This window comes from Paroedura picta, chromosome 5 (genome assembly GCF_049243985.1).
Source record: "Paroedura picta isolate Pp20150507F chromosome 5, Ppicta_v3.0, whole genome shotgun sequence".
NCBI classification, from domain to species: Eukaryota; Metazoa; Chordata; class Lepidosauria; order Squamata; family Gekkonidae; genus Paroedura; species Paroedura picta.
The window spans coordinates 120,430,234-120,443,381 of NC_135373.1; the positions used below are offsets into that span (position 1 = coordinate 120,430,234).

Sequence of the window (13,148 nt, forward strand, 5' to 3'; positions counted from 1 at the left end):
CTCCCCGTAGCCCAGTGAGTTAGGTTATGTTGCTCTGTAGCGACATGTCCAGAGCTATCTTGTCGGCTTCCTGGGTCAGCCAGGAATTACTAAACTCTCATCCTTCCTCAGTAAAAGGGGCGAGGGAAGCAGAATGCCTTTGGATAGCTCAGATCAAATGTGCAGTCCTGAATAAAGCCCTGATCAGTAAGTAACAAGCCGTTGTGTCCAAAGGCCAGAGTGCCTGTAATACCATGGACAGTTCCGCTAAGCACAATGGGAAAGTTTTCGGTCGCTGAGGTCTTATCTTTTGAGCTGCCTGCAGTCAATGGGAAGGAAGTGAGAGTAAACTGTGGATACAACGGTACCGGCTAGCTATCAGAGGGGAAAAATTTTCCACAGAGTAGTTCAGTAGTAGAATGGACTGCCTAAGGAGGTGACCTGGCGGTCTTCAAGCAGGAGCTGGACAGATCCTTCTCCTGGACGGTAGAGGCTGATCCTGCGTTGAGCAGGGGGTGGGACTAGATGGCCTTTGTCACCCCTTCCCCCTCTAGGATTCTAGGAGTCTAGTTCAGCAGTGGGATGGGCTTCCTCAGGAGGTGGGGAGCTCCCACTCACTGGTGGTCTTCAAGCAGGAGCTGGACAGATCCTTCTCCTGGACGGTAGAGGCTGATCCTGCGTTGAGCAGGGGGTTGGGACTAGATGGCCTGTTTGGCCCCTTCCCACTCTAGGATTCTAGGAGTCTAGTTCAGCAGTGGAATGGGCACCATAAGGAGCAAATGCTGGCAGGGGCTCATGGGAATTGTAGTCCATGGACATCTGGAGGACCACAGGTTGACTACCCATGCTATAAATCCTCTATCATTTGGCTTTTAGACAGTCAGCAATTGTAATATCCACCATCTACCCCTCCATCTTCCCTGATCCACTTAAACCTCCCCTCCCCCTTCGCACCCCAGGTCAGCTAGGCCTAGATACGGAGCAGATCTAATAATGTAAATCGAATCAGATGTCGCAAATTGGATTGCTTTGTTCTCCCTGTTGTAAATTGCTGCAAATGCATCTTCATTTTGCAGCGTGCCCCATTTCCCCCCCCCCCTTCTCGCTTTGTCGTCCGGATGCTTGATGCACAGGCTGGGTTGAGAGAGGGACGCATGAGTCATCTCCGAACAGCAGTTCTCAGTTAACATGTGCCCCATTGTATTTAATTAGAGGGGAATGATGTTTGGCGGGATGGGGTCTGGTTGCTCAAAGCACTGTCGCTGGCTGTCGTCTTGGACCGGTGTCCTTGATTTATCTTTCATTTCGAAGGAAAGCACCAACAGGGAGTTTGCTAAGACCCCCAAAATGGGTGTGTGTGTGTATGTCCTGTTTTCTGCTTCAGTGAAGGATATCAACATAATTTGCCATTAGGATGGCGGAGGAGAGGAGAGACCTTAGCCTAAATCCCTGCTCAATCACGTAGGCTCTGCAGGTGGCATTTGGCACATGACTTCCTACGCTGGAGGAGATTCAGCTCAGCGCAACCTGCTTAGACTGCTTTGAGCCAGGGGGCTTTTCAAGTTTAGAACAGCCTTTCTCAACCTTTTGGCTGTCGGGGAAACCGTAAAATAAAACCTCAGGCTTCAAGGACCCCCGGAAGTGATGCCAGCTGGCCACACCCCCCTGCCATGCCCCCCGGAAGTGGCAAAACCACCCGTACCCTTCCCGCTTCTTTCACTCCTTCCCCCTACCCTTACTACTACAAATGCTACTGCTACGAAGGCTGTGCCTCGTGTAGGCCGGAAAGAATGGCAGGAGCTGAGTACAGCCCAGACCCCACATACCACACCACAACGGAATAATACAAGATTCATAGAGTTGGAAGGGACCTCCTGGGTCATCTAGTCCAACCCCGCTGTTGCGACCGCAGCATTCCCAAGAATGAAGATGCACAGGTAGCAGAAGCTTCACCTGTTACTTTTGTTTTTTAAATCGCCATAAAAAAATTTTTCGATACGTTTTTTAGAGGCGCGAGAGCCCTGCCAAGAGCAAAAAGAAAAGTACCTAAAAAAAAGCTAGCTAAGAACAGGGGGAGGTGCGATGGGCATCAGCCCAACCGTACAGCTGCAGCCTGCAGTTACGGCTGCGTTCCAACAGGCGTCTCCCCACTACCGCCGCCATTAAGGGGGTGCATCACAGTTCTATACACGGAGCCCATGTGGGTCGTGAATGACCCGATCCCAAATGCAGTGCTGGAAAAGTCATGAAGGGCGCCATGGGTGTGGGGCCATTCAAGTGCAGCCAGGCAATGAACCAGCGGGGTAGACTGAGAGCAAAAAAAAAGGGATTTTCAGCATCGCATCTGGTTTCTAGCTGAGTTGCCATCTGCAATCTCAGCTGGTGTCTTCACAGGCCACAGTAATGCACTGAGAAACTTCCTAATAGAAGAAGATATTTTTTGCCTCTGCTGTGCGCTCCTTAAATAACAGCATTCCAAGCCTGGTTTTCAACGGTACTTTGTTTGGTCATGCAGCGGAACCAGGTGGCTGCGAAGGGTGATGGTTCATCAGCTGGCCCCGGAAACAGTCCAAGGGCAGATGATACGGTTTGGCTCCCTAAACTGAGTAGCTCTGGTTGGGCGAGCCACCCCGGAGGGGTGATTGCTTGGGAGCCAGATATAAGCTGCTCAGAGAGAGAACAGAAATGTCCTAAATCAGCCAGGGGAGGAGGGAAATCTGTGATTTCAGTGCAAAAATAAGCTTGCATTGATTTATTTATTTTATTAATTATATTTATATACCGCCCTCCCCGGGGGCTCAGGGCGGTTTACATAAGAACAACAACAGTACATAAAACAATCTATAAAGGTATCCCCTGTGCAAGCACTGAGTCATGTCTGACCCTTGGGGTGACGCCCTCTAGCGTTTTCATGGCAGACTCAATACGGGGTGGTTTGCCAGTGCCTTCCCCAGTCATGACCGTTTACCCCCCAGCAAGCTGGGTCCTCATTTTACCGACCTCTGAAGGATGGAAGGCTGAGTCAACCTTGAGCCGGCTTCTGGGATCGAACTCCCAGCCTCATGGGCAAAGCTTTCAGACGGCTGCCTTACCACTCTGCGCCACAAGAGGCTCTTAAAACAATCTATAAACATGTGAATAACTTTACAATAATAACTAATGGGTGTAACCGTATAATGATGGTTTCCTTGCAATGTAAAATGAGCAATTTGTCAAGGGTATTGTCAGCCAGGCAGGTGGCCACGCTCTTTATTCCATGGGCTCCTAAGCTCTGTGGGCATATGCTCTGGGTTAGATTTCTGGGGCTGATGCGAGTTGTAGTTTTCTCAGCTTCCAGCCCTCCTCCATAAGTGCTGTAGGGCAGTGGTCCCCAACCACATCGGGGCGCGGCCCGGCCCCGATTCCTTCTCCCCGCCCTCCCGCAGTAAGAAGCTTCCCGGGCCGCAAGCTTGCGGCCTGGGAAGTTTTTTACTGCGGGGGGGGGGGGCGGGGAGAGGGAGCCGCGGCCCGGCGCCATGGCCTTCGCAGCCCGGCACCGGGCCGCGGCCCGCAGGTTGGGGACCACTGCTGTAGGGGGCCACTCATTCTGTCTGAAGAACTGGATGGGATGAAAGCTTATTCTAGCATGAAACCCTGACAGTCTTTGTCTTCCAGTGAAGTGTGTGAGTTCGAAAGAGAGTCAGAGTGTATTAGTAGAACAGACTTCCTCAACATTGTTATTGTTGAGAACCCCCTGAAACATCCTTCAGGCTTCAGGAAACCCCAGAAGTGGCACGATCGTGTGGAATATGGTTGGGAAGAAGAGCTGTGGACACACCGGGGGTCCCTCCCCTTCCCACCCCCTGCAGGCCCATCATGGGCCATTTGGGGAGGGGTGGGTGGGTCAACATGACCATATATGGTCATATAACATGATCAGCATTTAACAAATATTAAAAAAATTAATTCACTTCCACCCATTTGGAGAACCTTTCCAGGGCTGTCAAAAAAACCCCAAGCTTTCACAAAACCCAGGCTGAGAAACCCAGCCTTAAAGACTCACCAAAACTGGAGCAGGTCTGAGCTCTCTGCTCACTTCTTTAGAAAAGAGCCAGAGACCTTAAACCAGGGGTAGTCAAACTGCGGCCCTCCAGATGCCCGTGGACTACAATTCCCATGTGCCAATGCTGGCAGGGGCTCATGGGAATTGTAGTCCACGGACATCTGGAGGGCCGCCGTTGGGCTACCACTGCCTTAAACAATCACCAAACTGGAGGCACTTTCGTGATTCACCGCTCACTTCTTCATAACGCCAAATTTTCACCAGAGAATCTCCGTGTGCGGGTGTGAAAAAGAGCCGTTGAAAGTTTTCCCGTGCTGAACTAAAAACAGGTGTTCAAACCTCTCTCTCACGGTTCTGCTCCTTTCAGGTGCAACCTCCCTCCTCTCTCCAGTCAGTACAGCCAGGATGTGGGGTCCAAGACGCAGCTGGTGACAGCCAACCCCAGCATCATTCAGAAAAGGTAAGAAGGAGAAGAAACGGTTTACCAAAACCTTGGCAATAGCACCGTTGTTTATGGGCGCGGCGTCAGATTGGCAGGATTTATCTCTTTGGCAGGCCAAGCGGGCTGCAGTCGACAACGGGGATAAGTCTTTGTGACGCCGGACCACATTTCAGGGGAACGTTGGGCGGAAAAAGTGACACATTTATGGAAGAGGAGTTTGGCGAAGGAGGCCGGAGCCCAGGGGAGGGACCAAAGCCCCCTCCCATGAGCCTCGGCTTTTCCTCGTTTTTAAACGGCAGCCATTTTATTTTTAGTTCTTTCGTCTCCTAAGACGGCGGGGGCTTGTTCTGCTGTAACGAAGCCAGGGTTCGGCGTTCCATTCGTGCTTGTTTGTTGTATTTTGATTCTGTGTTTCGTGGTCGCTCTGCAGGATTGGGAAAAAAAACAACCCAGTGCCAATGGCAAATAAAATTAGGAAGAAGAGTTGTTTCTTTTGTTTCTTTTATACCCTGCTTTTCACTACTCGAAGGAGTCTCGAACAAACAAGGCCTCCCCCCCACCCCTGCCATCCTCCAGACGGCCTGCTGAGTTGGTAGTATGTGCCAGCAGAGGAAGGAGGAGAAACAGGGAGGAGAGGAGGGAGAAATCCTGTTTTTAAAATATCCCACATTCCCTGGGCGATTATGCGAAGAGACTGAAATATGACTGCATAGAAGAAAAGCAGCTGGTTAAATCAACGCTGAGTGGGAAAGACCCATCAGCTGTTTTGGGGGATAGCCAAAGTTTTGTTGGCCATTTTAAGAATAAATTTCCCGTTGATGGATAATGGATAAGCGCCCTTATTCATTCTGGATTTACTTTTTTAATGGCAATAAAGCTTCTCTGAATCTGAGGGAGAAATCTCCTCTAAACGTTTGCATAATATGTTGTTAAACTACCCTTGCGAAGAGTGCCGTGAGAGCTCTGCTAGGGCCCTGATTTCGGACAGTGACTCTTTCCACAAGGTGGGGTCAGGGGTTTCCAACAGGCCAAAATCGGCTCAGGGTCCCTAGGCCCAAAGAGGTAAAACTGGGCCTGTTTTTTCCGTCCTGGCCTCAGCCTGGTGGAATGCTCTACCTAATGAGATCAGAGACTTGCGGAACTTAATACAGTTCCGCAGGGCCTATAGGTCTGAGTTGTTCCGCCAGGAAAATAACATCTAAAATACTGGCTTCCTGAGCGCTAAATCCATCTAATCCCCTAAACCCTCTCAACACTGGGTAGCCTCCCTCTGTACGGGTATATGTCGAAAAAGAGGAGGCAGCTTTTAAATTGCTTTTCATGTGTCATTTGTCCAATTAATAACTGTAGATGTCATTCATTACTGGATTGTTTTGAACTGGTTTGTTTGCTTTTTTTAATCTCTTTGTCATTTGATTTATAGCCTGCCACTCCCAGACAAGCTGGCTTGTGGCAGGTAACAAAGGCAAAATTCCCCACAAACCTCCAATAAAACAAAGTAGAAAAATTAACCCTCCTCGTTGGTGAAATGATAGCCTCCCTCCTCCCTGCCCAGCACACTTTCCAATACACCATGCCTTGGGGAGCAGATGGAAAGGGAGTAGGTTGATGTTCTAGTCCAGGGGTAGTCAACCTGTGGTCCTCCAGATGTTCATGGACTACAATTCCCACGAGCCCCTGCCAGCAAACGCTGGCAGGGGCTCATGGGAATTGCAGTCCACGAACATCTGGAGGACCACAGGTTGACTACCGCTGTTCTAGTCCATTCTAGAGTGGCCCTGGATCGAACTGCCCTGGCCTGGCCCCAACCTGGCGGAAGAGCTCTGTCTTGCAGGCCTTGCGGAACCGGGCGAGCTCCGTCAGGGCCCTCACCTCTCCAGGGAGCTCATTCCACCAGGTTGGGGCCAGGATCGAAAAGGCCCTGGCCTGGGTTGAGGCCAGGCATACCTCCTGTGGGCCAGGGACCACCAACAAGTTGTCACCTGCAGAGTGAAGAACCCTGCAGGGGGCATAGGGGAGCAGGTATGTGGGGCTCAGACCGCGAGTGCTGTGAGCTGCCCTGAACTGGTCAGGGAAGGGGCGGCAAATAAAATAATAACAACCAACCAAGCAATTTTCATCATTCTCTTATTCCCCTCTTCCTCAGGAAGCAATGGACATTGTATGGCTGGGAACTTTCAGGTCCCTGTGGTGGGATTGGGTTTCCTTGACAGTGTAGGCTTGTCTTTCAGCGCCTGTTAATAATCAGTTGCTGAATCTGAGCCCAGGGGGAAATTTGGCTGGGATCTTTCGAGTGAATCTCCACCCCCCCCCCCCAAGATTAATTACTCAGTTTAGTCAAAGGTGGCTCCATTCCATTCGGTCTTGAGTTCCATGTCAGCTGTCAAAATATAGGTTACTGCAATTAATACTCATAGGGATATCAGTTTGTATGGCACTTTAAAGAACCCAAAACACACACCTCTGCTCCAAAGAACTTGCGGTCTTTTTAGAAGAACTCACATTATTTTCTCCAAAGGGTTGTTTACTGAGTTGGTCAGGAGAACTCTCAATGGAATCAAATATTTAAGTCCTGATTTGATGATTGGCTAAATTGGCTAAATCTAAACAAGATGTTTTCCTGCAGTGATCATGCTGTAATCAGCAGGGGTGGCCAAATTGGCTCTCCAGATGTCAGTGGACTACAATTACCATGAGCCCCTGCCAGTGCTGGAGAGTCACCATTTGGCCATCCCCTGCTCTAGAGGTTCCCAACAAAAGGCACCATCACGTAGGCCGGGAGATTCTCTGCGGAGCCTGGGAAATGCAAAACATTTGTCCGGAGGTGACAATGACTGTCATACATATGTTCCGATTTGCATCCCCCCCTTGTCACACGCATTTCGTTTGCTTGGCAGACTGGATCTGGGGAAGTGAGGGGGAGAGGGGGATGGGGAGGGGGGTGGGCGGTTGCCCACCCCCCTCCCCATCCCCCTCTCCCCCTCACTTCCTTGGTTCAGATTTTGGCTTTGAGAGGGAAATAACAGCTGGATAACTGGTGGTAAACTGGAGGTTGTTTTTGAGGGCATTTTTCACTTTGGCTTCTTATTCTGTTGAGCAGCATCGAAATCAGAATCTTTAAAAACAAAAACAATCTCTTATCCAACCACAAGTACATTCCCCCCCCCAATCATATCACAGTACATCTCTTTATGTTAAAAATAAAAAAAAGGGTTCCCTTTGTTTCTTGGAAGGTAGGTGTCAAACTGCTATTGACAGCGAGGTGCATTCATTTCAACGGTAACCATGATCTTGCCGTGATTGCTAGTAATGCGTTTATGATAGTAACGTGGCTTTGAATGGATTTCTTTTTTTAAAAAATTGAGTTGTATAATGTTCATTTCACAGCATGACGGTGTAACAAAGAGGAGTGTTAAAGCGGTGCGTTTGATGGCTCTAAAGTGATAGTGTCGCGCCTAACATGGAAAGAGATGTCTAATGGTTCATTCCTCAATTTCAAAAGAAAGAGATGTCTAATGGTTCATTCCTCAATTTGGCTTCCCTTGGAAAATATTAACCCGCCTTGGATGGAACAAAGGGTTCTGCTAATTTGCTTCCTTGGTGGTTTTGATGGGGGTAGAAAGGTGGGGATACAAATATTGTAAAATACATTGTCATTAATCTGGCATCTTGTTTCCAGCTTCTGGGTCGCACCCAGGGCACCTGTGATTTAGAGGTACACTGCTATGGGACATGAAGGTTCCACTCATTTTTTAAAGTTAGTAGATGTCAGTCGGTTAGGGCAGGGGTAGTCAACCTGTGGTCCTCCAGATGTCCATGGACTACAATTCCCATGAGCCCCTGCCAGCAAATGTCCATGGACATCTGGAGGACCACAGGTTGACTACCCCTGGGGTAGGGGACAGGTACTGTTTGAACCTTGGCCAATATTGACAGTGGAAAGTGCCAACAATTTGCAGCTGATTTATGGCAAGCCCCATCAGGTTTTGGAGGAAAGAGATGACCAGAGGTGGCCTGCCACTGCTTGTGTTGGAATATGCAAGCTCTATAGCGTGCATCATTCAACAGCAGAGGAAAGAATATCCTGCAGGGGGGAACCGGTTCCTACTGTGAATGGATTGGCTCACGGGCACTTCCTGTTGCTTTGAGCACACTTCCTCCCTGCTTGCCTCCAGGACAGGAGTTGAACAGAAGCATGACTGCAGACATCAGTTAGAGCAATCTCTCTCTCTCTCCTTTCTACGCTAAGTTGTTTATCTTTATAGTAAGGCTATTTTATTATTATTATTATTTTGTTGTTGCATTTATTGCCCGCCACTCCCAGACAGGCTCGCTCATGGCGGGTTACATACAAAACTCAGAGCAACAATACAATCCCCAATTAAAACCCCATAAAATTTTCAGAAAAATACAAAACTGTGCAGCGGAAATACTAACACTCTATCTTAATAGCCCCCACTAACACCCAGGGTGGCTAGGAGAGGGGTGTGACAACCAACCATGCCAATGGTGCTCTGTAACCCCTTGGGTTTTCATGGTGGTCACCCATCTTGGCACTAACCCTGCTTAGCTTCTGGGATCTGATGTGGTCAGGCTGATGTAGCATCCCAAAAGATGGCCTGTGACCTAAAGAACTTCACAGTGATTTCTCAAAGGCTTTTCAAGTTGTGCTTTTTAGAAGGGACTCCCTATTACTCACAGAAAACCATATTTTGAAATGAAGGGGAGTTCGAAAAGCAGCTTGCAGAAGAAGGACTATGAAGGTGACAGATCTTTTCTAGCTGAATCAAGAGGAGGACATTGGGAGACAGGAGAGAAAGCACAGCATGATCAGCCTTTTGGGGGAGGGTCTTTAGAGGGATGCCTCTAAAGAAGTTAGTTAGAAGAGTTTTTGCATGGAGTGCAGAAGGTCCCAGGTTCAATCCCTGGTTCCTACAGGTAATAGGAGACCTGATATCCTAGTGAGCTATGGCCAATCATAGTAGACCAGGGATTCCCAACCATGGCTCCCTGCAGCCGTGGGGCTACCCAGGGCCTCCCGAGCCTCTCCCCTATATCAGGGGTACCCAAACTTTGGCTCTCCAGATGTCCATAGACTAACAAATTTTAAAAATACATTAAAGAAACCTCTCTCCCATTTGGGAAACCTTGCCAGGGCTGTCAAGAAACCCTAGTTTCACAAAGCCCTTCTTGAGAAAGCCTGATCTAGACCAAGGCCCTGCTCAATGCAGGATCAATGCAGGATCAAGTGCATAGGCTGTATTCAGCTGTCGTCTTGAATGTACAGAAGGCATGGACCAACAAATATTAGCTCATTCCCATAACAGCATAAGGACAGCCTTGCTGGATCAAACCACTGGTCCATCTACTTCAGTGTCCTGTCTCTCATGATGGGCAGGCAATTCCTCTGGAGGGCCAACAGGGCACCATCAGAAGAGCCCTGCTGGATCAGACCAGTGGTCCCTCTAACAGAGTGGCCAACCAGATGCTCTGGATGGCCAACAACAAGGCATAGAGATCATAAGAAGAGCCCTGCTGGGTCAGACCAGGGGTCCATCCAATCCAGCATCCTAAGAACATCAGAAGAGCCCTGCTGGGTCAGACCAGTTCAGACCAGTGGTCCTTCTAGTCCAGCATCCTAAGAACATGAGAAGAGCCCTGCTGGGTCAGACCAGGGGTCCATCCAATCCAGCATCCTAAGAACATGAGAAGAGCCCTGCTGGGTCAGACCAGGGGTCCATCTAGTCCAGCATCCTAAGAACTTCAGAACAGTCCTGCTGGATTGGACCAATGGTCCATCTAGTCCAGCATTCTAAGATCAGAAGAGCCCTGCTGGTTCAGACCAGGGGTCCATCTAGACCAGTATCCTGTCTCTCATCATGGCCAGCCAGTTCCTCTGGTAGAGTTATCAGCTGTTGGTTGGGAAGTACATGGAGACTTTGGAGATGGAGATGGGAGTTGGTGGGATTTGGGGCAAGGAGGGACTTCAGTGATGTATAATGTTATGGAATCCACCCTCCAAAGCAGCCATTTTCTCCAGGAGAATTGATCTCTTTAGTCTGGATAATACTTGTAATGCTGGGGGATCCCCAGAAGCAAATGGTGTTGTAATAACCCTTGCCTTTGATCACATTCAATACATCCAAAAACATTTAATCTTGGTCAATGTATAAGAAATGATTGCTGCATTGTAAAGTCAGGCACCATTAGTTTGACGTCTGAGGAAGGTCAATGGGCCGAAACGTGTCTGGTCAGTGTCAATAAAGGTCATTTTTGGTTGTCACTGTACTATTTGATTCTTAATTGAGGCCATTACCAGGGTCAATAACTGTTTTTGAATTGACTTTTCAATAAAATGTATTTTTGTAGTTCCCTTAACATTTCATGTTTTAAAATTAACTAACAGAATTATTGGGCCCATACACTTGGATCTTCTTAACCTTTTTGGTTCATAATTCAACCTGTGTTCAAATGCAGTCCTCTTTCCAATACCTGTAGACAAGTAGTCATTTCTGTGCCTAGGTATTCCCGCTTGCGTGAGTTCCTGTTCCCAGAGAAATCAAGATGGCCTCTCCTATATCTGAACAAAGGGCCTCAAGCAGAGCTGCAGACATTTGGAGGAGATTGCTGGTGCCTGTTCAACCCTGAAAGAATCTGAAGTTGTCAGGGTTTTGTTTCCTTGGCACTGTCAGCCTGATAAATCATTCTGGAAAGAACAAGGCACTGCAGGTTCTAAAGCCAGCTGCCAATTTCACTTTTCACCGGCAAGCCAACCTGTTGGCACTCAGATTTGAGAGAACAATCCCACCCGCTTAGATGAATCAAAGCCAGGGTTTGCGCTGGGTTCTCCTTTTCCCCTCAAATAAATAAATAACTGGCTCACCCAGTGTTTCTGGAGGGCATCTCACCTCACAAATACTGTAATTACTACCCCTCTGTGAGAAAATGGGCACATAACGGCAGACATTCTCAGGCCCACTATGCACAGAGTGGAAAGTCCGCATTCAGGGTGGAATGGTGGTGGCTAAAATCACCAATTATGCACGCCGCAAGCAGCAACCGGGTGCAGAGTCAACGTATGCCGCCGAAAAAGCCTCGTTAGCGAGATGCAGAAGAAAGTGGAGCTTCCCGGGACCAGGGCGCAACCAGAAGCGGCTCCGGAGTATCCGCGTGCATAATCGGATACTCTGGGTTTTGCCTCCATTGCGTTCCGGCCTGTGTGTAATCGGTTTGCTTCGCTTCTTCCTCCTCCTCATTCTCCATGCCACCGTTTCAGGGGCCGTGCATAATAGGCCTAAGTAAGGTAAATGTGATCTGATTTCCTCTGTCTCCATTTGTAACAGCTTAGGAATAATTTGACACCTCCCCCATCCCGGTAATTTCAAAAGTCAAAGAAAACTGTTAAAAGGGTGAATGATATCTTTTGTAGGGAGGGGCACAAACTGGGATATGAACCCCCCAAAAATGCCCTGTTTGGTGCCTCCTAAACCAAGGTCTAAAGAGCCTCTTGTGGCGCAGAGTGGTAAGGCAGCCGTCTGAAAGCTTTGCCCATGAGGCTGGGAGTTCAATCCCAGCAGCCGGCTCAAGGTTGACTCAGCCTTCCATCCTTCCGAGGTCGGTAAAATGAGTACCCAGCTTGCTGGGGGGTAAATGGTAATGACTGGGGAAGGCACTGGCAAACCACCCCGTATTGAGTCTGCCATGAAAACGCTAGAGGGCGTCACCTCAAGGGTCAGACATGACCCGGTGCTTGCACAGGGGATACCTTTACCTTTTTAAACCAAGGTCTGGGGGAGGCATCTTCCTCAAGCATTTCACATCACATACCTTTTTTTCAGTTTGGGGGTTCAGCTGGCAGCCACTTTAGGCTGGCAGCAGATGGGTGCATGCCCCCTGCTGTCTGCCTGAAATGATTGAAAACACTTCCAGTCCACTTTGCATCTGGACTTTACTGTGTGAAATGGCAAAATCCACTTGCAAACAATCACTGAAGTGGACTGAGGCTGCATTATTTCTTTACAGGGTTGTTTACACAGTATAAAAACACAATAAAACCAATAAGCTAACAGATTGATTTATTATTATTATTATTATTATCATCATCATCATCATCATCATCATCATCATCATCATCATCATCATCATCATCATCATCATCATCATCATCATCATCATTATTATTATTATTATTATTATTATTATTATTATTATTATTATTATTATTATATTTATTTCCCGCCTCTCCCGACAGGCTCGAGGTGGGTCACAACAACTAACCCCATTAAAATTCCCATTAAAACATCAAACTACTCACATGACGGCTAAAAATCCCATCACTCCCCCAATTATCAAAGAGGTGAAAAGGATAGTGTACACTCCACTCCATTCCATGTGAGAGAGTGTCATATGTTTTAGCTTAAGTGACAGGTCATATAGATATAAATTTAAATGGTCAGGGGCCTAATACAGCCCAGTCTGGCCCCTCTTGTTACTGGAATTAGGTTAGAGTAGTTTTGAGTAGCGGGATGTCTAACCTTAACCAATAATGTGGAGTGCAGTGATTTAGTCAAATATAATCATCCTTGTAACATGTGCAGCTGTCCCAGTTTGTTCCAGAGATTCAGGCGAGAGATCGCGTCAAATGCGGCATGCTGATCGATAAAAGCTGTATATAGCTGCCTTCGA

General features: G+C 48.2%; 1 protein-coding gene across 1 annotated transcript in view; it reads left to right on the plus strand.

Annotated features, from left to right (window-relative positions):
• Positions 1-13,148, plus strand: part of ST8SIA1 (ST8 alpha-N-acetyl-neuraminide alpha-2,8-sialyltransferase 1) — a 100,134-nt gene that overhangs the window by 40,800 nt on the left and 46,186 nt on the right. The window contains exon 4 of the mRNA XM_077340209.1: positions 4,389-4,481. Coding sequence (XP_077196324.1) covers positions 4,389-4,481 — 93 coding nt within the window. The remainder of the gene's footprint in view (positions 1-4,388; positions 4,482-13,148) is intronic.